This window comes from Chelonoidis abingdonii, chromosome 6 (genome assembly GCF_003597395.2).
Source record: "Chelonoidis abingdonii isolate Lonesome George chromosome 6, CheloAbing_2.0, whole genome shotgun sequence".
Lineage (NCBI taxonomy): Eukaryota > Metazoa > Chordata > Testudines > Testudinidae > Chelonoidis > Chelonoidis abingdonii.
This window is the reverse complement of record NC_133774.1, coordinates 23,653,310-23,678,156: the sequence shown is the minus strand read 5'-3', so window position 1 is coordinate 23,678,156 and position 24,847 is coordinate 23,653,310. Positions and strand designations below refer to the sequence as shown.

The 24,847-nt window shown below is 42.8% G+C and overlaps 1 protein-coding gene across 3 annotated transcripts in view; it reads left to right on the top strand.

Annotated features, from left to right (window-relative positions):
* The window catches only part of PDZD2 (PDZ domain containing 2), a 260,890-nt gene that overhangs the window by 139,255 nt on the left and 96,788 nt on the right, over window positions 1-24,847 (top strand). For 2 of the 3 annotated variants that reach the window (XM_075066889.1, XM_075066890.1), the window contains exon 2: window positions 21,379-21,802. In XM_075066889.1, the coding sequence (XP_074922990.1) occupies window positions 21,379-21,802 (424 nt within the window). Of the gene's footprint in view, window positions 1-1,744; window positions 1,805-21,378; window positions 21,803-24,847 lie in introns of those variants that run through there. The other variant, XM_075066891.1, reaches the window with a different exon arrangement.

Below are 24,847 nucleotides of genomic sequence, written 5' to 3'. Positions count from 1 at the left end.
CCACCAGGCCAGAATTTCCCTCAGTGAGGGCCAGTCCAGGACACCCATAGGAGACAGGCAGCTAGACGCACAAGACAAGAGACGATACATCATCGCCTTAGATTTCCAAAAATATGCACGGTGAACAATAGAGATGATGGTAACCATCTCTGCTACCTTGCAAAGGCAAATGAATGCTGCTGTGTAGCACTGCAGTACCGCCTCTGTCAGCAGCATCCAGTACACATACGGTGACAGTGACAAAAGGCAAAACAGGCTCCATGATTGCCGTGCTATGGCGTCTGCCAGGGCAATCCAGGGGAAAAAGGGCGTGAAATGTTGTCTGCCGTTGCTTTCACGAAGGAAGGATTGAGTGACGACATTTACCCAGAATCACCTGTGACACTGTTTTTGCACCATCGTGCATTGGGATCTCAACCCAGAATTCCAACGGGCGGGGGGAGACTGCGGGAACTATGGGATAGCTACGGGTTAGCTACCCACAGTGCAACGCTCCAGAAATCGACTCTAGCCTCGGACATTGGACGCACACCACCGAAATAATGTGCTTAGTGTGGCCACGTGCACTCGACTTCATACAATCTATTTTATAAAACCGGTTTATGTACAATCTGAATAATCCCGTAGTGTAGACATACCCAAAAAGTTAATTATACTGGCTCTGTGTTGCCTGGGGAGCCCATTACACCAGAAATTTCTCTGTCACCAGATACATCCAGTCTAATGCCCCTCTGCAGTGCTAGCATGGCATTAATATGATGCAGTTGACATGTGAATCAGACCCTCAGTTAATCCAACAAGAAATTTCTGGAACTGTACAAAAAGCTTCCTTATGAAATGTATAGGGCTGGATTCTGATCTCATTTACAGTACTGTAAATCCAGTCATGGCACTGATTTAGTGGAGTCACTTTGCATTTATACTGATGCAATTGAGGTTAGACTTTGATTTATTGTGTGAAATAAGATTTTGTTGTTAATGCACAGTTCTTTTGTCCTGTATACCTGTAACAGTTGTTGGTTAGGGTCTGCTGATGTCATTTCCTTTGTAGGCAACAGGTGCAAAGAATAAAATGAAGCATCTTTATTTCTAAATTAACAGGGTACACGCTTACAAGCTGTTTGTTCTTTTTGAACCAAAGCGATCATTTTGGTACCTCTTTGGTTGCGTTTTCATACCATGAATGTATTTATGCAAAACACTGTGACAAGTCCAATTAATACATTCAGTACCATTACAACCCCCCCAAAATAACAAGTGGATTAGTTATATGACATGTGTAAGCTAATAATTCAGTAGCTGTGATTTCTCTCTTAGAATTGGCATTTTACCCTTCTGCCAGGGCATGTGTGTATTGGACCACAGCAATTGTTGTTTAATCCTGTTTTGAAATTAAAGAAATGACTTGCAGCCAGTTGGAGCAATAGGTGGTAATTCTCTTATGAGCACAGCTGAGCAGACAGCATTCTTCTTAAATGAAAAATGTTCAGCATAGAGTGGGCGGAGTGCACTAGTGTGGTAGGTGGCGAGGCAGCCGAAAGGGCAGGAAAAGGAGAATTCAGTTTTGTGCTAGACACATGGATCACCAATGGGAAGTACGGAGCGGGACACTGGTATGTTTTAACTGCTTTGTTTTGGTTTTGTTTTTTTTTTTTTTTTTACAAGAAGTAAATTTGTAAAATGGCAGCTGCAGTAGCTGAAAGATTAATAAGAATACAGGAGGAAAAGAAATGTTGTTTTCATGTGACGCCTGCTGCTTCTGATCTAAGGCAGAGGAGAGTCGTGGGGTTGATCTACTTGGCAGGTAAGTAGGAGGGATGGGCAAACTTCATGGAGTCTGAGTTTTGGGAGCCTTGCAAACTATTTCTTTGGGTTTGACAGACCTTGTATGAGTTTGCAAAATGTGTTTTGCCGGTGAGTCTCCTATCTATGCATATACAGAAAATGTTTCTAGATAATGGAAAATGTGCCTTACACATAAAGGGGAAATGTGTCCTGTCCATTAAGCACAGACAACTCACACTCCTCCAAAAGTTAGGCTGGGACAGGTGTTTGGCCTGGTATGTGCTATCTCTACTGTATTCATTATATTTTTTTAACCTCTTGACTACTCCTTTATTCATAATTTCTTTGTGTATTTGTTTTTCACTTATTTATGTCTCTCTCTGCTCTTTCCCTCCCTCCCCCAATCTCTCCACAGTGGCATGTGAAACCTAATACCATTTTGAGTTGAATGTTCCAATTCTAGATATATTAACAGGTTGGAAATTTATTATTTCTTTGAACTTATAAATGAAGTAAAATGAATTCCTGCGTGCTTGGTAGGAAGGGGAAAATATTCAGCTTGAAATATAATTGTCTTGGTGTTTGGTGCCTATAGGAAAAAATGTGTTTCAAGAATAGTTGTTCTAATGCTATTCAGTCCTGAAACACAGCTTTAATTTTAATCAGTGTTATTGCATCTAGGTTAGTATTTATCCCAGATAAGTTAATATTAAATGAGTTTGCAGATTCTCTGGAGAAGCTGATGTATGAATTGAGGCACAGTAAGCTCTTCATTTTTCAGAGCAATTAAAGGTGCTGTTTATTTTCAGCAAAAGTGGATAGTTGTGCAACTGCTGTAAATCCCCTTTGGTTGACTGGAAGCCAACATGAAGCCTGATTGTGCAATCAACCTCTGCTCTAATGCTCTATGCTAGGATTGGCAGGGGTGGCCCTAGCCACTTTGCCGTCCAGGGCAGAAAACGTTTATAGGGCCCATTCTTAGCAGCTGAGTGGGTGGGGGGAACCACACATGCGCCGGCCAATCAGAGTAGAGCAAAACTGGCTAACCGATAAAAGGAAAAAAAGCACAGTGAGTCGGTTCCCCCTAGAAATTAGTGCCCAGGGAGACTGCCCTGCTTGCCCACCTCTAGGATCAGCCCTGAGGATTGGTGCTCCGGTGAGGTTCCTGAGATTGCTTCACAGTGACATATTGTAAATGTGTGGTGTTAGCTTGACCTGTCGAAGATGTCACATAATACATGATCCTGTACCACTTAAATCAGTGGGAGTTTTGCATTCACTTCAGTGATCAGTGGCAGGATTAGGGCCATAGTAATAAAGAGAAGGGTAAGGCCAGTAATGAAGAGCAGTGTTGTGTCTCAGCAGGAGACTATTGGCAGGATGGTTGTGACATGAAGTCTCTTAGAATAGGGAGGAGCTGGGTAGGCAGAGGAGATGAATAGGGTTCCCAACCCTCTCGGTTTCACCAGGAGTCTCCTTGAATCGGGGCCCTATCTTCTGGAGGCTACTGAAGCCAAACTGGGAGATTTTAGGTACTGAAAACCCAGCGGCACAGCAGGGCTAAGGCAGGCTTCCTGCCTGCCCTGACTTTGTGCAGCTCCCGGAAGAGGCTGGCATGTTTTCTGCGGACCCGGGGGAAGGGGACTGAGACAGGGTGCCCCAGTGCTGACTCTGCCGCTCCCATTGGCTGGGAACTGTGACCAGTGGGAGCTGCAGGGGTGGCATTTGCAGGCACAGGCAGTGCATGCGGAGCTTTCCATCCCCTCCCCCACAGGGGCCGCAGGGATGTGGTGCTGGCCACTTCTGGGATCAGCGCAGGGCCAGGGCAGGCAGGGAGCCTGCATTAATCCAGTTGCGCTGCTGATTGCGAGCTGTCTGTGGTAAGCACTGCTTGGCTGGAGCCTGCACCCTGCATCCCTGCCCCAGCCCGGAGCCCCCTTCTGCACCCAAACTACCTTTCAGAGCCTGCGCCCCTCACTCCCTCCCACACCACAACCCCCTGCCCCAGCCCTGAGCCACCTTCTGCACCTAGACTCCCTCTGAGAGCTTGCACCCCTACCCCATCCCAAAGCCCTCTTCTGCACCCAAACTCCCTTCCAGCACCCGCACCTCCTCTTGCACCTCTGCCACAGGCTCAGCCCAGAGCCCCCTCCCACACTCTGAACCCCTTGGCCCCAGCCTAAAGCCCATACCCCTACCCCAGCCCGGTGAAAGCAAGTGAGAGTGGGAGAGAGTGAGTGATGGAGGGAGGAGGGGATGGAGGGAGCGGGGCGGGATCTCGGAGAAGGGGCGGGGCAAGGGTGTTTGGGTTTGTGTGATTAGACAGTTGGCAATTCTAGGGCTGAGGCTTTTGTATTCTTACAACCTACGTTTTTAATTTAAATTTTTAAGTTGTTTCTGTGCTGAGATCTTGAATGCCAGGTTGTAGCTGGGGGTAAACTAGTACATCAAAATGATAAAGTTTAAACTTCAGAACAGCATGCTTCATAATGCATCTCCCCTCTATTGGCCTTTGAGGTGGTATTCAATATGTGGCCACTTGGGGCAGCGGAATCAGATGATGATGAGAATAAACCATTATGAATACTAGCAGTCTGCAGTAGCAGCCTGGGAATCGCTTGTTGTTATTGGGTCAAGCTCATGACATGAATAGGTGTGACAGCCCAAAGTCTTGTCATCTCTTGTGCTCACAAAATAATGTACTCTCTTACTGTGTTTGTCAGTTGTTGTCATTATTTATAACACCTGTGTCCTGTAACTAATGGAATTGTTGCAGCAGATTATGAAGTGCATCAGTCCAAGTGCAGAAACCAGCACTGCATGAAAAACATTCGTTTTGCAGGTTGCATGGAATAGTTTCCAAATACTACCACACTAACCTTTTGAAGATTGTGTGTGTAACAACCCCTCCCCTCCCAAAAACTGCATCAGAAGAAAGTGGTTTTAGGTTGCAACATCAAGCAGAGGAAGGTAGGAAATACTAGGTGTACATTTGTTCGTGCTGTCTTAATTATGTCCCATTGAGTCTTCCTCCTGTGCACTGAATGAGGCTGGGAAGCTGTATCATAAGGCATATGCACAGTGCACCGAATTAATGTTGAATAGGCAACCATAAATCTGGCATTTCCTAACTTTCGAGTGCTTGACTTTGCAACCTAAATAACTTCCTTTTGACAGAAACTTTTGCACATGATTTGCTCGATTTTATTTTTAAATAGACAGACAAAAGTAAAAAAAATTCTGTTATGTGCAACTGTAAGAACCTATCCATAGTATGTCATCAGCGGAACCTTCAGCACTGCAGATCAGATGGCTACCACTTTAGATAGAGGATTTAACAGCATTAGTTGGCAGCGGTAGAATGCTATTATCTCAAAGGGATATTAGCTACTGGTGACACATGCTGGCCCTAGGGCTTGGTCTGAACTGGCTCTTTCTCTTCTCCCTGCCCTGGAAGGTTTGACTTCTGTCCCACATGGTGCCTCCAGAGGAGGGGGACAGGCTGCTGGTTCCGTGTGCAGCTCCAGAAGTTTTATAGGAAGGGACAGGCCAGCCTTTCTCAATTTCTCCCACCATCCAGGTGTTGAAGTTCCTGCTCCCATCTGGTGCCAGGGGGCTAGGGTCAGTAGGATGGGACGCTGCAGCCATGTGCTGGGAGGGAGCCTGACCTAGCTTGGCTTGTCCTTGGTTCTCTCCTCTCCTCCCCCATCCATGATTGTACCCAGGTGTTTCCAGTGCAGTGGAGATGGTGGTGGCAGTGGTAAGTGTTGTTGTTGCTTTAGTGATACCATGAACCCAGCTCTTTAGAATACTTGTGGTCAATTGTTATTTTGACAGGCTGCCAGAATCTTCCTGAGGCATGCAGGCCACGTTGTGGAAATAGCTATTTTTAATAATTTATTCCTCTGCTCACCCTGAATGGAATTCCCAGGACAAAGAAAAGGCACGTTCCTAGCCCAAGGGCATTGCCCCTGCTGAATTTCAAAGGTCTGCTGCAAACTGTGGAGGTGTGAGAGTTTCTCAAAAAAAAGTTTGCAAGAATCTTTCATAATGGGAAGGGTTAGGCAGCTTAAATTTAGCAGTCGCTATCAGCTCTCTCTACAATTTATATTTACATAGATACACACAATTCTACAATAATGGTCCATCTTATAATAATTATTTAGATTTATCATTTTTAAAACATTGTGCTTGTACTAAAGTATTGAGCTCCAACAATAATTAGACTTTACAATAACAAGTACCCAGCGGCATAAATACAAATAAATTAACCAGCCAGCAGCCTTAAATCATCAACACAGAAGTATCCTTTTGTAAGGTGTATAACAGTATTTGTATTTCAGGGTTGGGATTGGGACTCTCAGCCCCTATCCTCTCATATATGGCCTAATGGTGTCACTCTTACATTGAGTAGCACGTATTCACACAAGTTGTGCTTTGGAAGTCTGTGGGACTTCTTGAACAAACCCTTTACCATGAGTTGCTGTACTGAGCCCCAGAGCTTGCCAGCCACATGCAACTCAATGGCAGACAGTTGCTGGCTGTTACAGCTGAGAACTGCCTTAGGTAAATTGGCTCGGTTTGCCTAAGAAGACTGAAAACTGCTGTATTAACTCTCACTGGTGCTGTTTAACTCACACTGATAGGATGATAAACCTGCCTGCAATAAATAAATAACTAAATAAAACCATTGCATCTCTAATACACAATACTCAAATATGAAGTGTTTGTGCATATGGGAGCATCTGTAGGGATAGTTTAGAGATGACTACACAGAAGTACAGTTTCTATGTAATAGTTTTAGGGAGAGTAAGTCTTTTATTCTTGCCAAATTTAAGGAATATCTAAGATCTGTTTTAGGAAGCAGGAGGGGAAGGGTTTGGAGTCATTGACAGAAACTATTGAGCAAGAGTGATAGTGCTGCATATTGGATTGTAGTGGAGAGAGCTTGTCACAACATGTAAAAGAAGCACAGTTCAACAAATTAATAGAAATAAAAACAGTTTGTTCCCTGGATTTACCGTATTCTTCGGGGGTGGCCAAACTTACTGATCCTCCAAGCCGCATCAAACAATCTTCAGAAGTTTGAGAGCTGGGGACACATGCTGGGGCTCGGGCCTTCAGACCTGCGAGAGGCGCCTGATGGGGCTCCGGGCTTCAGTGTGGACATGAGGACGTAAGTAAGTAGTTAGATCAGAGATGGGAAAACTACTGTCCTGCCCAGCCCCTGAACTCCGGGCTAACCCCTGGCCCCTCCCTTGCCGTTCCCCCCCCTCCCCTGCAGCCTCAGCGTTCTGCGCCACCAGTGAGCAGTGTGGCTAGCTCTAGCTGGGCTGCGAGCTCCTGCTGCTCTGAGCAGCGTGGTAAGGGAGCGAGGGAGTTGGATAAGTGGCAGAGGGTCCCAGCGGGGGCAGTCAGAAGACAGGGAGCAGGGGACGGTTGGATAGGGGTTAGGGTCTCGGGGGGCAGTTAGGGGCAGGGGTGTGGATAGGGAACCGGGCAGTCGGGACAGGAAGCTGGAGGAGGTTGGATGGGGCAGAAGTTCTTGCGAGGGGACAGGGAACGGGGCAGGGGCTTGGATAGGCAATAGAATCCCAGGGGTGGGGGTGTGGTTAGGGGTCAGGGCAGTCGGAACAGGGAGCAAGAGTGGCTGGTTAGGGGGTGGGATCCTGGGGGGTGCGGTTGGGGTGAGTGTCCTGGGAAGGGGCAGTCAGGGGTCAAGGAGCGGGGTGGGTGTTTGGATGTGTTGAGGATTCTGAGGGGGGGGTAGTCAGGGGGCGGGAAATGGGAGGGGGCGGGAACCAGGCTGTTTTGGGAGGCACAACCTTCCCTACCTGGCCCTCCATATAGTTTCACAACCCTGATGTGGCCCTCAGGCCAAGAAGTTTCCCCACCCCTGAGTTAGATGTAGATAGATGCAGGGAGCAAATCCTTTAAGCTTCATTCAGTGAAAAAGCGTGTGGGAGAAGGGTTACCAGGTAACCAGTTACAGGTGGAAGGGCAGGCAACTTCTGCAGAAGCTTTACACAAGTGAAGAGTTTCCTTCTGCCAGGAGAATTCACTGCTGACCACTTAGGGCCAAAATCCATTCCTTGTGTGATGTATTAGTGGTGCAAATGTGCTGGGTTGTAATGAGGAATGTGGCTCAAAGCCTAGATCTTCATTACATATTGAATATTCACTATCTACTCAGCTTTTGTTGCTGCTGCACTGACAGTCCAGTCAGAGTCCGGAGATGGAATAAGAGAAGAAACTAAAGAGGAGGGCGTGGGACAAGATGTGATTTGCATGACCCACGAAGCTCTAGAAAGGGGGAGAGGTTTTTTTAGTGTTGGTACAATTGTAAAAAAGTTTGGGCCAAAATTTCCTGAGCCTTAGAAATACAGTGACAATGGGAGCATGTTCATTCCATTACATGGAGCGTGTATGTATTTCATCTTCTCATTGTGTGCTGAAACTGTAAATATTTTACCAGTTAGCCTTAGAGCAGGTGTGTTTGGTTATGCACATGTGAACAGGTTGTCACACACAACAATAGTAAGGGAGTTCGAAAATAAACTATGCTGCGCTGTATGATACAAGACTTTGTTTTAATTGAGTGTTGTTTGTGTGACAATCTACAGCAAGCTAAAATAATTATTTGAACTGTCTTATTTCACTTAAGATGAAATGTCCAGATACAGGCTGCATTTGATAAATGTAGATTCAAAACCCTTTTAATAATCCTGAATTAGATTATGAAATCAAATTGTCTCTGGCTAAGCAGCAAAAGCAGTCTGAGTGCTGCTCTATAATGGGATTCATTCATTACCTGCAATTATTACTGTGAGTAAATATGTACTTACTTGTCTTTCAATGCCTGTGTATATACTCTGCAAAAACAGGTGTTACCTACTAGTTGACTTCTTTTGATTTTTGTGAAATGGAAATCATGAGTGTGATTAACTGCCTGAATGCCCTTCTGGTAAACATCTCCCAGCTCAGATTTAGAAATTGCAACGAGTCCTCATAGGAGTTATGGAAGCAGAACTAAAATGGATGACCATCACCATTTGCTGGGGTGGGGAGAGGGAGGAAATGTGATAGCAGGCACCCTTAAATATGGTACATTCCAACTTTTTCTGAACATTTTTTGCCTTCCCAACATTTGTCCTTTATTCACTTTGCATTGGTGAGATTGTAGAATATCCACCTAGACCTCTCCTGCACGAAATCAGAGCCCTGCTGTTACCACAGTTGAAGGACCCAAACCAGAGACATTTGAGAAACACATTTAGTAAGTCAGATCATGGAGACAGGAGAATATTTTGCTTTGTTACAGAGCTTCTTAAAATTTTTTTAAATTTGAGGCGTTTCAGTCATGCACAGGATGTCAAGTTCCATTCCACAGTTCTTAATATAACATGAGGCAACATGTCCAGTCTTTTTTTCCTCCAGCACTTGCCCGCAACTCTTTGGATTGAGTGTTGGCAAAAAAACAAAGATTATGATAACCACAGGTATTTCTTTGTAACAGATACTGGGAGGTTTGGCTTCACTTCTCTGATAGAGAGAAATAAAAGCAAGGGGGGAAGATAGCACTCAGACGCTTTGGCTTTGCCATTTAAAAGCGTTATGGAAAAAGGAGGAGTACAAATGCAGAGAGACTGTCTGGAGTTTGCCAAACCAAAGTCCTTTACACAGCCTCAATTACAGGTGAATAGTAGCTGAGTTGGGTTATTCTCTGAAGGGTGGGAAACCAATGTGAAGGGAGTGAATTAAAACAGCCACAAACAATATATTGAGAACTAATTATAGGTGATTGTACTTTATTGTAATTCGATTTGATCATATTTCAGTCTGTTGCAGCAAAAGTGGAAAACTAGCACATATCGTATTAAATCAGCAATTAGTCATTTTAAAATTAGCTTTTTTTCGGATAACTGAAAATATTTGCGGACAACGACTGTGCCATCAGTTACATGTTTGCTGCTGAAATGTAAGCAGTATTATCAATCCAGACCATGCAGTCCTGTGATGGCCTGATTGAGTTAGTTCCCTGCTTTTCACACACTGCTGTTTGCCTCCAACCAAGTATTTAGCATAATTTGCCTTTTGAATATTCATTCTTCTATCTGTTGGGATATTCCTTTGGGGTCTGATCCCAAGAAGTACCGAAGGCCTTTATAGGTGCTGAGTGGTGTGTTTTTTTTTTTGTGTGTTTTTTTTTTCAGGTTCAAGCCCTTTGTCAATATTAAAGCCCAAAATCTCAGCAAAATAAATATTGAGACTTGTTTAGCAAATCACTCCTCTGTCTGTAGGTAACATAATGATTACGTTGGTTACATGGATTAAATGAGTTGGTGATCATAGTGCGATTGCTATGGGCTCTGTGTCCACATGACAATCTGTTACCATCACGACTGGCACCTTCAAGCAGAGATTCCCACATCTTACTCCCGGAGGCACTCTCTGGACTTATTCATAGCTTCATAGACTTAAGGTCAGAAGGGACCATTATGGTCATATAGTCTGACCTCCTGCACAATGCAGGCCACAGAATCTCACCCTGTAACAAACCCCTAACCTATGTCTGAGTTATTGAAGTCCTCAAATCGTGGTCTAAAGACCTCAAGGTCCAGAGAATCCTCCAGCAAGTGACCCATGCCCCACGCTGCAGAGGAAGGTGAAAAACCTCCAGGGCCTCTGCCAATCTTCCCTGGAGGAAAATTCCTTCCCAACCCCAAATATGGTGATCAGTTAAACCCTGAGCACGTGGACAAGACTCACCAGCCAGCACCCAGGAAAGAATTCTCTGTAGTAACTCAGATCCCACCCATCTAACATCCCATCACAGACCACTGGGCATACTTACCTGCTGATAATCAAAGATCAATTGCCAAATTAATTGCCAAAATTAGGCTATCCCATCATACCATCCCCTCCATAAACTTATCAAGCTTAGTCTTAAAGCCAGATATGTCTTTTGCCCCCACTACTCCCCTTGGAAGGCTGTTCCAGAACTTCACTCCTCTAATGGTTAGAAACCTTCGTCTAATTTCAAGTCTAAACTTCCTAGTGTCCAGTTTATATCCATTTGTTCTTGTGTCCACATTGGTACTAAGCTTAAATAATTCCTCTCCCTCCCTAATATTTATCCCTCTGATATATTTATAAAGAGCAATCATATCCCCCCTCAACCTTCTTTTGGTTAGGCTAAACAAGCCAAGCTCTTTTGAGTCTCCTTTCATAAGACAGGTTTTCCATTCCTCCTCGGATCATCCTAGTAGCCCTTCTCTGTACTTGTTCCAGTTTGAATTCATCCTTCTTAAACATGGGAGATCAGAACTGCACACAATATTCCAGATGAGATCTCACCAGTGCCTTGTATAACGGTACTAACACCTCCTTATCTTTACTGGAAATACCTCACCTGATGCATCCTAAAACCGCATTAGCTTTTTTAACGGCCGTATCCCATTGGTGGCTCATAGTCATCCTGTGATCAATCAATATTCCCTCCTCCATTACTTCCAACTGATATGCCCCCAATTTATAACCAAAATTACTGTTGTTAATCCCTAAATGCATGACCTTGCACTTTTCACTATTAAATTTCATCCTGTTACTATTAATCCAGTTTACAAGGTCATCCAGATCTTCCTGTATGATATCCCGGTCCTTCTCTGTATTGGCAATACCTCCCAGCTTTGTGTCATCCGCAAACTTTATTAGCACATTCCCACTTTTTGTGCCAAGGTCAGTAATAAAAAGATTAAATAAGATTGGACTTCTTGGCAATCACACTTGTGGGGCAGTGTGGAAGAGGCTTGTGTTGCTTCCACCCAAGCGTTATGTTCAGTGGCTAAGCAGAGGGCTCCAGAACTTATCTTGGCACATTTCATGAGCACTAAGAACACTTCTAAAATAATTTTTTTACGATGTGGATGGGAAAGAAAGGACCTATATGTTCTCATTTTGTTTTTCCTAATATTAATTATTCCGGTCCGTGTTCTCCTCATACCTGCGATCTATACATGATTTAGCCGTTGGCCATCACCTTTGGGAGAATGCCCATTAAGTTTTCAATTTTCAGTTTAATTTTGGCTTAAACAGTACTTCTCTCTAAGGCCTTGAGATGGCCCTCGGTAACCTAGTATGTGAGCACCTCACCGTTTTTATCTGCACAACACCCCTGCAGGATGGGGAACTATCGTCTCTCTTGTTGGACTTGCCAAAGTCAGACAGGAGACCAGAGGCAGGTCAGGGACTTCAGCCTAGCTCTCCTAAGGTACAGGCTAGCACCCAGACCATCCATCCTAGAGGTCTACCTGGGCCTAATTTATAGGCCCAACCTGGACCCAAGCCTTAGAGGGTTTTTGACCCAACCCTCATCCTTCTCCCTGAACTAAGTCCTTATCGCGCCTGCTGCCATCTTTTGCCCCTGTGGTCGGCTTTCCTTCTCCTGCCCATGGTGCTGGCATGACGGCAGCAGCAGCATGTGCCAGCCGCTGCATGCCCTGCTCCTGCCATCCACTGCTCCCTGGTGCACTGCAGAGTGAGAACCACTGCAACGCCTTGGCACACTCACTCTGCAGTATGCACAAACTGAAGCAGGAGCAGGGCAGGCATTCACTGCTACACCCACCCAATGTGACCCAGACCCACTTGAGCTAGAAAGTGAGGGACATTTGCTGTTTCAGATGTTCTGCTATCCGCAACCTGTGGATGTGCTTGGTGGCAGCTGATGCAGCCCCTGGGGAGGTGACCCAGAAACCACCTTACTTAGCTTACATAGTGCTTCACATAATTGGGTATCTGGTCACATTTTGCAAGGCTTAAATTTGATTTCCCAGTAAAAGGTATAACATGCTCTCTTCTGCAGCCCATACAATGTAGCCAAGTAGCCAACTCCTCGGTACTTGAGCTTCAATGGTGAACCTTTTGTCACAGACCCTACTGAGCTCCCTTTCCTGGTCTGCTGTGAGGGGGAATCCTAGTCTCATAAATTGTAAAGACATTTTCTCAGTTCATTATACCTGTGCAAACAGATGTGTGTGGTGTCTCATTCCAAAAGTGGCCATGATGTATTTCTGGTGGGAATTTAATTCCACAGCTGGTCCATACAAAGAGAAAAACCTGACTCCTACAGGTTTCAGCTCCAGGACATTATTATTGCATTATTATCTTATTATCATTCTCATTTTATTGATGGGGAAACTGAGCCGGAAAGAGGCTAAGTCATTGCCCAGGGATTCAGGGCATGTCAGTTCCCTACTGAACAACATTGCCCCTCTGAAAGTTAAGTTGCAAGTATTTTCTTAAAATTCAGTAGCTTTATTCTCATTACTCACTGATTCCCTTTTTGTAAAGCTGTTGTTTAATAATTTGCCATAAAGACTTATAAAACTGCAAATTCAAGTTTTTTTTTTTTTCTCTCCATGGTACACAAGCCTCGGCTTTTCAGAAAACCAATGTTGTTTAGAGAGCCACCGCTGATGTGAGACTGTGGGGAAATGTTGCTTATTCTTGGCAACAAGTCGTAGTCTCAAAATTGCTTAACATCAAAAGGAACTGGGATCCCTGTTATCTGCCCCCGGCCATTTCAATTAACTTGGTTGATATTTTTAGAACAGCTCAGCTTGTTGATTGACCTTCTCATGTTATTTCTACATTTTTTAATCATCTTATTAATGCAGGTAGAAAATATGACATCTCTTATTCCATATGTCAGCACACACATAGCATCTAAGACAGGAAAGGTTGAGTGTGACAATATGAGTTGAAACTGCTTGCCTCATTATTGTTAGTTACTGTTATGTACTAGCCTCTTGGTCATCGTATTAAGTTAATACAGGGGCCAAATTCACCCAAGGATCTTACACTGGTTTCTATCAGTATAAATCGTGGAGGAGGTAGCAAGGCAGAAATTCTGCCCACGGGAAGTTGCAAAGATGAAAGGTGACAACTGTGTAAAGGTGGTGGTACAGGCCTACGAGGGGGTGTAACCCAATCAACCAGGGAAGCACTGATTCCTGTCAAGCTAAAAATCACAACTTCAATCTGTTCTTCCAGCCAGGCTCTTGGACCTCAGGGCTGTTCTGGACTGGCTGTTTCATGTTGTAACATACCTTCATGATGACATGAATCACTGCCCTGAGATGCAAAGACTTTGTTCTAAGCAGCTATATATTTCCATGGCTTCTTGTCTTCTGTGTTAGATGCTCACAGCTAGATCAGGCAATATTTTACTATCATCAGTCATTCCCCTACTTCTATCTGATAGCCAATTTAGATAATTTGCCCTTTGGATCTGTTGATCTCAGACATAGCTTCAAATACCCCCCAAACTTTGAATCTTGTCAGGATTTACTCAGCCCTTTATTCTTCCAAGGTAGAGGACACTGAGTTTCAAGCAGTTTACCATGTCGCAGCCTTTCAGGAGAGAACAAAAAGCCAGTGCCCTATCTGTGCTGCACTGGACATTATAGGTCCCATGGCACTTTGCGTAAAGGTTTGAAATCCAGTCTCCTTGAGCACTGAGGGGAAATTTTGGCCACTCTTGTGAAACATATTCTGTGCCAGCTGGCTAGATATCAGTGTGTATACAGTTTGTAAAGCGTTGTTCTATAAAGCATTTTGGCATCCCATCAGGATGAAAGGCCCTGTATAAATGTAAAAGAGCACTATTATTAGACAATAAACATACTTTTAAATATTTTGTTTGTAAAGGAAATCCAGATGTTTTCTGATGGCTGCCGAGTCAGCTTTGGTTCTCCTATGGCTCAGTGTGACCATTGATGTTTATGAAAGTGTCATTGCACAGCTTTAACAAATGTGATGAGACAGAGAGTTCATTGCAACATGTGCTTGTCGAGTCTGGGAATGCTTTCTGTTTACTTATCCTAAAATATCCTTTCCGAGTCAAACACTTCACACGTATGCCATTGAACCTGGAATAAACCCGGCTTGTTTCAGTTTATATAATATCAAAAGTCAACTCAGTGGTGTAAGGGAGAATTGAGAGTTGGGAGTTTAAGACACATTAGTCACAGAGGGTAATGGATGTGCAATTCCCTTCATAATTCTGAAGGAAAGAGAGTATTATTACACACCTATTAGTAGTAGTAACCGGGGACACAGCTCCTTACAGGCAGGCATGCGGCGAGGAAGGTAACTGCACACGCTGCTCTGTACTTTGCCTTAGACACAAAGTGCATCAGCAGTGATTTGTTTTACCTTTTCTTTTTCTTTTTTTTTTTTTTTTGAACTTTTAGTTTTAATTATTTGTAGTTTTTGTGGTTCTCTAGTTTGACAGATAGATGATTTCTCTCCCAAAGAAAGGAACATATCATCCCGTACTAATCATGATTATCTGATATTGTACCCTAGCTAATATGAATTAGGAGAGTGAGATCAAATCAGAAAACAGTTCAGACTGTCATTAATTCAAAACATGAAGACAAGGATGTTTCAATGTAGATGTCTTGGAGAATGTCCTAGCTCTTAAATTGGGAGCAAGGATACCTGGGTCCATGTATTCTATGTAGTTAATCCCTATTAGGGTTTTCTATAGTGTTCATCACCAGAGTTTCTCAGTGCTGGGTTCTGATTTTTGTGCAACTATCCTACAATAATTTGGACTTAACCTCTCTGCCTCAGTTTACTCATCTGTTTAAAAAAACAGAAATAAAGCAGTACTAACCTACCACTTAGGCAGTTTTAAAATATGTTGCTGTATCACACAGCAGTGTAGAAGACTGGAAATTTACAGTGCAATGGCACTCCAGCACTGGTAGCTTCATTTAGGGTATGTCTACACAGCAAAAGCTACGTATGGAATCAGCCTACCCCAGCTAGCTTGAATCCTACTAGCATGGGCAACTATAGTAGTGAAAAGACAGCACAGTGCAGGCACTGTCTTCACTACCATAGTTACCCATGCTAACTGGATTCAAGTTAGCTCAGGTAAGCTAGCCCGTGCACACCTTGTGCTGTATGTATCCTTAGTAATGTTTCATAGGGTATTGTGGAGTTCGTGCATAGTCACTCATCGTTGCTTAGCATTTGTGATCCTCGGAAGGTGCTATAGAAATGGAAAATATATTTGTGCTATCTGTATTTATTTAAGACAATTAAGTGCTATTCTAGAAAAAAGCCGTATTGAAAAGTGTTTTGAATCCATTACAAATACTGCAATCTGGTCTGTAATTAATTGCCTTTGTAAGTACGGTACAAGGAAAAGTCTTTCTTTGGATTAGAGTCTTCCTGCATGTTGTCTCTGTGGCCCTCGTCCTTTGTGCAGGGGAGCTGTGGTTTTCTTCTGTGTGAGGGGGCCCTTTGCATCATCCTGAAATGATTTGGTGAATATCAACATTGCTACAGAAAATTGGGCAGATATGGCTCTAATAAAGCGTTCTATTTCTGTAACACATTAACAGCGTTGTGTTATGCGCTAATAAAATGTCTTGCATTCTTCAAGATCAGTAATATGCAGACCTTGTGGTATGTTGTCAAGGCTAGTGCTTCCAAATCTGTGATAAGAGGCGCCCCCACCCCAACATAACGTTGCAGCTCTGATCTTGGACTTTCTGAAATCCATCTGGTATTTGAATTTTTAAAAACCCAGTGAATACTCTGCTGGTGCCAGATTAAGTAAAAAATTTTGTCTGGTTTCTGCTATTTAGAAACCCTGACTAGTGGAATTTTGGATCCAGCATCACTTTTGCAGAGGCTTCTGCAGTGCAGAAGCTGAACATATACTTTACTGAATCCAGCCCTTATTTGTCTTCTGGTGTAGGATGCTCCTAGGCTCATAGAGAGACAGAAATTAAAAAACAGTGTGGATCTTCACCAATCGTTACATTTTGGTAAGATCAGGTTTATTTCTTTTCCATGCTTTTGTTAGTCTACTGTTATCTTTTCTGGCTTATTACATCTTAATATTAATGTAATTAGTCTTAAGTTACACAAAATGCTTTAAAAATAAAAAAAAAAACTTTCCTATTTCTCCCCCGAAAAACATGTCAGAGAGTTTTCTGTGGCATGATTGTCATTGGACATCATCAAATCTATACCAGTCAAGACATAGGGAAGTGCACTTACTGCTTTGCTCATTCTTAGCTCTGCAGGCAGGCTTCCTTCATTCCTGCCTTGGATTGAAACAGGTCAACTTTAAGATCAATTTTAGGGATTTTTTCCCTCTTCCTCAGACTTAAAGATACAAAGGCAGGAAAAGAAGCTGGAAAGGAAAAAGAAGCCAGCTAAGTAGGCAGAATATAGTTAGCCAAATTGAAATTTGGCTTAGGAGTTTGATTAACGATCTTATCCTTGTTTTTTTTGTTCGTTTTTTTTTTAAAAGTCACTCTATTAAATGGCCACAAGTGATCTGGACCTTGGCTGTCTATCTCCACAAAAAGATAGTTGAGTGTTGCACCATCAGCTTAGTTCTTCCAATACAGGTCTGATCGGGCATTGATTCAACAGTGACTCAGAATGAAGAGTACCACCTACTGAATCATCGACACCTGTTTTTCCAGCACATAGTTTTCCCAAAGCCTGGAAGATCTGACAAGATCAACGCCTGAAGAGATACGGCTGCTGGCGTGGTTATTGTTCTTCAGAGATACTCATTCGTTCATCTGTGTCAATTTGTTTTCATCTTTCATAGAAGTGTAGTGCATGCATGGAACTGTCCTGTAGCAATCAAGGGAGCATAGAAACATGAGTTACTACAGGTTGCATGACTGGAGTATGTGGGCCAGATCTTCATAAAGTAAAATATTGTAGTTTCATGGAAGTCAAGGGAATTACATCCATTTACACCAGCTGAGAATCTGGCCCTGTGTCTCTAAGCATATCCTTGAACCCACAGTGGATTGAATATTTATAAAATGAGCCTTTAGAATATTATATCCTTTCCCCAAAGTGTTTATCTTACATGTTATGAATAAAACTAACGTCACAAAAGAATATAAAATGGTAAAGAGATCATATGTTGTTTTTGCTGTATAAAATTGCTTCATTTGCAATACATCTTATAACATTATTTTTTCTGGACTTAACAGGTATTGTCTGATGGAAGTATTGTATTATCAGTGCTTAAAAAAGCATGCAATTATTAATGCAGAGAAATGTATGTATGTGAATGACGTGGCAGCCAAAACAGACCATAGGTTGCTTAGAGCAGGAGACACTTTTCTGTTTCTCTCCTTCAGGAGAAGCAATGCTATCAAGTTTATATATGATGGATCAGAGTGCAATGGTATTGCTGCAAGCAAAAGTCATGAATTTTAATCAACGTTGCTGGCTGTCTTGAAATTTGAGCTTGAAAGATAAATGTGAAAACCAGGCAGCCTATACTGTTTCTGGAACAAAATTTCCCCTCTTCCCTTGATTTGAGGGGGGAGGGAAAACTCTTAACTTGATCATCAAAATATCTGTTTATTTCTGGAATGTTATAATATAACCCTTTGGGTCCAATCTCCTCTGGATGCATTAGTGACTCAACCCTCCCAAGATTTTCCACACTGCTATAGGCTCTTGTACTGTGTTGCCTACTTCCAGCCAATTGAGAAAGAAAGATGGTTTTTATTTTTTATTTTAAAGAATGACTACAGTGCTTGTGAAAGGTGCTGTATTTATAATTGTGGTGACTGAAGTCTTCTGCATGTTCACTGAGAAGATACGTCATTGCCATTATCAGTACAGACTTTCCTGTCCCACTTACTCATTGTGCTTCAATCTTGTTCTGCAGGGGCCATCTCTGAGGAGATGGGGCCTGTGGTTACCATTGTCCTTCAATCATTGGTCTCCCTGATGAAATAAAGGCACAATTTTTTTAAAGTATTTAAGCATTGTTTTGTTCAGCATTGCAGGGCCTAAGTGCCTTAGGGGCCTAATTAGTCTCATTTTCAACTATTTGGGCTCCTAAGTCCTATGACCTTTTAATGGGTAAATGCCCAAGTTACTTTTGAAACTGAGAGTTAGTCTCCCAAGTCACGTAGGCCTTGCAGTGCTGAGTGGAGCAATGTCTAAACACCTTTAAAAATCAGAGCCTTGCAGTGCTGAGTGGAGCAATGTCTAAACACCTTTAAAAAACGAGGGCCATTAGTGAAGGTGGGATTTTCTGACCTCACCATAAGGAAGAACTGGACAGAAACTACCAACTAACCTGTGCCATCTCCAGCTTCCGTTGCCTCTTCCATCTTAACGTGCCTCCTCTGCTCACCCAGCAATGCCCAGTACCTTCTTTCATTCATTGAGAAATATCAAAGAACCAACCACCAAAGTTTGCCACTTGCTCGATCACTCACCCTTGCCACTCAAAAAAACCCCTCCTCGCTCATAAACTGGCTTTAGGCTTCCCATGTTCCTCCCCTGCATGCTCCCTCTGAGGGCTTGGCTACGCTCGAAACTCCAAAACGCTGCCGCGGGAGCGCTTTGAAGTGCGAGTGTGGTCACGGCCGCAGTGCTGGGAGAGAGGTCTCCCAGCACTGCAGGTACTCCACCTCCCCGAGGGGATTAGCTTACTGCACTGGGAGCCGCGCTCTCAGCGCTGGGGCACTGTTTACACGGGCGCTTTACAGTGCTGTAACTTGCTGCGCTCAGGGGTGTGTTTTTTCACACCCCTGAGTGAGAAAGTTGCAGCTCTGTACAGCACCAGTGTAGCCAAGGCCTGAGTGTCCCTGGCAGTGCAACGAACCCAGCTCAGCTGGATGGCAGCTGGGATAGCGGTTGAGGGGGGCAGCACAGCTGGTCAGCATTAACAGTACAGATGTATTGTGCAAGTCTGTTGGGATGGGAAATCATTCTCTCATGTGCTTGGCTGGCTGGCTGGCTGGCTGGCTGTTGTTCACATGGTGAGAATCTAACTGATTTCCTTATGTGGGGTTTGGAAGGAATTTTCCCCGCATCAGTTTGGCAGGGCCCTTGAGTTTTTCCACCTTCCTCTGGATTGCAGGCCACATGTCAGAATTGTCTGGGTATCTCTCACTTAATTCCCAGTGTAGGGGCCTCAAGCACCGGTGCACTTTGGTCCCCCCCACTTTCTGCCTGTGGCACATGATAGTTTCCTATGGGCTGTAATACTTTAGTCTTATTGTGGTTGTTTAGTTTAGTGTGCAGGTGCTGGGTGGTGTTGGTGGCCTATGCCATATAGGAGGTCAAACTGGATGATCTTGGGGTCCCTTCTGGCCTTAATCTCTTTGACTCTGACTCTGATGGTCAGTCCCTGACTACTACTGCTACTCACATCTGCAAATGTCATATTATTTCATCTAAAGATCTTTACAGTGTAGTTCCTTTTACTGACATCTACTTTCACCTCTCTAGAAGGTGATATTACTGTACGTTTACCAACAGCTCCACATTACTGAATGTTCATTGCTATTGGTGAATGATTTGTTTGATATTCTTGGAAACATTTTCTGCTTTCACCAGCAAAGTAGGCAACGTAACCTAAGTTAGCATAGGACCTACTAGAAGGGATTCATACAAACATGTTAAGTACAAATTCAAGCTTATTTGTACTCTCAGTTGGTTACATTCTTGGATTGAAAGCCAAATATTTAAAGAATTTAGGATGAGGTATATGTTGTCCCTAAATGCACAAGAGCCCAAATTCACCCTTGGAATAAATGGGTGCAGCTCCATAGAGGTGATTGTGTTTCACCTGAAGTAGAAATACAGTGATGTAAAGCGTCACGTCACTCAGATGGTGAGAGTGGAAGTGATTGTAAATGTGTGTATTGCTACTTATGGCTGCTACTTCCACAGCTCAGATCACCTAGCTCTCCACCAGAATAGACATCGTAAAAGGAAACTCACCTTACATCCTTGTCCTGTTATTGGACCCAGTAGGTACATCATAGTTTATAGCGTAGTGTTTTGCTGTACTGGGGCAATTGGAACCTACTTACAGAAACAGTGGATTTGCCCCAACGTAAGGCACATGTACCCAAGCCAAAAGTGAAGATGTATCTCAGGGAAAAGGCTGCGTTTCAGATACAAATACTGTGTAAGCTGCTGCGCAAGTGAAGCCTGGCTGGTATTTTTTGTTACAGTTGGGGAGAGAAAAATGTTTTCTTTGTTTTTTCCTATGCTCTGTCATCCCATTGTGCTGCCTAAACACCTGTCTCGCATTCAGAGTTTGAATTGTGGAAGATGACCAGCTGAGTGGTTTTTACCAGTTGTCATGAATACCAAAATGTGATTTAGCCTGTTTCCAGGCTTTTCTTTTTTTAAACTCCTTCTTTCAAATGCACCTTCTCTAATTCATATGCAAGAAGCATTTTTTGGTGATGAGGAATATTTTCTCCATCAGCATGGCATACCTTTTAGAACTGTTTGCAAAATAGCCTTATTGGAAGGAAGAGCTCAGAACTCCCTTGTGAGCCTGAACATCCCACCATTTCTAATATCAACTGCAAAGATCATTTGCTGATGCTTCTAGGTGTTTACTCTATCATTGCATTTGGTAACAATTTAGCTAGGCAAAGAATTGTGTTAGAAAGTGCATCAATACCTAGCGAAATATATACCTATTGACTGTATTTGCAATATCAAATTTATAGGACAATCTGTTTATAATCCAAACTTTTCTCTTGCTCGCAGCTACCTGGCTGATCAGTGCTGGAATGGCGGCTTTATCTACCTGATCATGTTCCGTCGCATTAAGCGCAAAGCCCCTCTTCCTCCATCAAATGGCAACAACAGCAATAGCTGTGAACCCAAAGCAAAGCCTACCTCGGAGCGAAGTGACAGAGCCGCTCAAAATGGGAAAAGAACTAGAAAGTTTGGGGTCATTGCCAGAACCCCAGCTAGTAAGGACAGCAAGGAAAGCAAAGACAGCCAGAATTCAGAGCAGGAGAATGGACACCACATGCCTATGGAGGTTGATGGCTCACAGCCAGAGGCATCTGAAGCGGCAAGCAGTAGAGAGGATCGGTTTCGAAATGCAGACTCTGAGGGACAGTACAGGTCTCGCCGTTCAGATGGTGGGGTGCCAGACCTTAACCCAAATGACCTGCCTACACAGGTAAGTGTTTTGGTTTAGGTTTTTAAAAGAAAGAGGCAAGCCTGTTCGAGCAAATTTAAGGTTCCAATACACGTATTAGTTTCAATAAAATGGCCGCACAGCCCAAGACTCAGTGTGCAGCCTTCTTTTCACAACCCCAGATTCTTGCTCAGAACTAACTGGTAGGATTTCATCTTTCAGGGCAGGAAGCAGAGGTTTAAGTATTGTGTTCAGAACTGCTGCATATATTTGTGACCTGAGTGTGGGGAGGAGAGTGAATAAAGGTTTCCTCAGATAGTCCCAAACAGGACTGTGAGAAAGGGGATGACCCCTTGATTCAACAGGGCAGATCAAGTTATTATCACCCCAGAGCTCTTATTCGGCAGTTAGCAGCTTGTGCTTGCGATGCCCCATGACAGTGCAGCACAAGTAATAAACAGCACATGAGCATTTCAACCTTGTGTTGAGCCTCTGAGGCTGCTGTGGCATTAGCCAAAGTGTAGGAGAAACTAGTTTTAATGGTTAAATTAGAACTAAAGATCTTCATTCATCGTCACACTGAATGAGTGAACATTTAAAGAGAGCCCATGTATTAGTTTGTGTCTAAAAATCGTTTAAACATTGATCAGTGGCTGTGGGAAAGTTTTATTGTATATTTTGCACTATGTGTAGGAGATGTATGCTCTGTGTCGTTTTATCAGACTAGGGTAAGGGACTTCTTAGTGCTTCTCCTGTGATTTTTGAGTAGAAGTATATGGCAACAAAACATGAGAGAGACCTTAGAGGTTTAGCATTTCTGGACCCAGAAAAATCACTCAAGTCTTGATCAGATTTCACATACAGCTTTCACCAGAAGAGATGTCACTGCAAGGCTCTGAGTCTTTGGCAGTCTTCCTAAAGAAACTGATAGACTAAACACGTGAATACTACTGTGCTAAGACTGGGACTTATTGTGGCAGCTGTTTTTGTTTAAAGAGTTCAAAGCTGATAATATATTAATGCAGTCATATTTCATATTGCTAAATTCCAGTGAAGGGAAGTGTGGCACAAACATGCTGCTCAAACTAATGATTGCTGATATTACATATTTACTAGGGGGCTCTTGGTTCAAACATGGAACCACCAGGAAAGCTGAATCCAATAAAATAATAATAGTCCTAAAGCCAACCAAGTCAGAATATCCTCTAGTCCTGTCAACTAATCAAATGATCCTGTCTCAGTGCAAGGGCTGGACTAGATGACCTCTTGAGGTCCCTTTCAACCCTTCCCTATATTTCTATGATTCTATACATTAAATTCACTATGGTTTAACAAGGAAAATGTTATTTGCAAAGTTTGAAAAACCTCATAATTTGAAACTATGTATAATTTTGTTCTTTTTAAAAGGAAAAGATATGGATCAGAAAGATCCAGACCTGCACAGTTTTATGACTCCCTGTCAATTTAGAACATCATTTAAGCATGATTTTTAATATGGCTAATTTAAAAAATGCCTTCTAAATGAATATGGGTTGTGTCTGATTTTCTGAGTAATAAAGAGTGTTAGAGATTAGCTCAGAGAGGTGGAAAGCTACTGTGTTACAAATAAGATTGGTGGTCTTGAGCCACTTATTAATTCTAAATTATTTTGAAGTTTTAAGACATCTTGGTCTGAAAAAGTAAATTTTGAAGTTCAGCACAGATATAGAATATGAGAAATAAATGAATATTTAATGCAAAACACACACATTCAAATGCCTCTTGTATAAGTCTAGCCCGTTCACATAACAGGAATACTGAGTTGTGAACTGAAGCTGAAGAAAATGCTGTTTGTCAAAACTATCTAGCACAAGATTGCTGTATACTTACTTTTAGTAAAGAATAAAATTGTTAGACACATAGAAGAACATAACTTGTTAGGCAAAAGTCACCGTGGTTTCTGTAAAGGGAAATCATATTTTACTAATCTATTAGAGTTCTTTGAAGGGGTCAACAAACGTGGACAAGGGGGATCCAGTGGACATAGTGTACTTAGATTTCCAGAAAGCCTTTGACAAGGTCGCTCACCAAAGGCTCTTACGTAAATTAAGCTGTCATGGGATAAAAGGGAAGGTCCTTTCATGGATTGAGAACTGGTTAAAAGACAGGGAACAAAGGGTAGGAATTAATGGTAAATTCTCAGAATGGAGAGTGGTAACTAGTGGTGTTCCCCAAGGGTCCGTCCTAGGACCAATCCTATTCAACTTATTCATAAATGATCTGGAGAAAGGGTAGAAAGTGAGATGGCAAAGTTTGCAGATGATACTAAACTGCTCAAGATAGTTAAGACCAAAGCAGACTGTGAAGAACTTCAAAAAGATCTCACAAAACAAAGTGATTGGGCAACAAAATGGCACATGAAATTTAATGTGGATTAATGTAATGTAATGCACATTGGAAAAAATAACCCCAACTATACATACAATATAATGGGGGCTAATTTAGCTACTAACCAGGAAAGAGATCTTGGAGTCATCGTAGATAGTTCTCTGAAGATGTCCACGCAGTGGGCAGCGGCAGTCAAAAAGTCAAACAGGATGTTAGGAATCATTCAAAAAGGGATAGAGAATAAGACGGAGAATATCTTATTGCCCTTATATAAATCGATGGTACGGCCACATCTTGAATACTGCATACAGATGTGGTCTCCTCATTTCAAAAAAGATAATACTGGCATTATAAAAAGTTCAGAAAAGGGCAACTAACATGATTGGGGGTTTGGAATGGGTGTCTTATGAGGCGAGATTAAAGAGCCTCAGACTTTTCGGCTTGGAAAAGAGAAGACTAAGGGGGGATATGATAGGGGTTTATAAAATCATGAGTGATGTGGAGAAAGTGAATAAGGAAAAGTTATTTACTTGTTCCCATAATATAAGAACTAGGAGCCATCAAAAGAAATTAATAGGCAACAGGTTTAAAACAAATAAAAGGAAGTTCTTCTTCACACAGCGCACAGTCAACCTGTGGATCTCCTTGCCTGAGGAGGTTGTGAAGGCTAGGATTATAATAGGGTTTAAAGGAGAACTAGATACATTCATGGATGTTAAG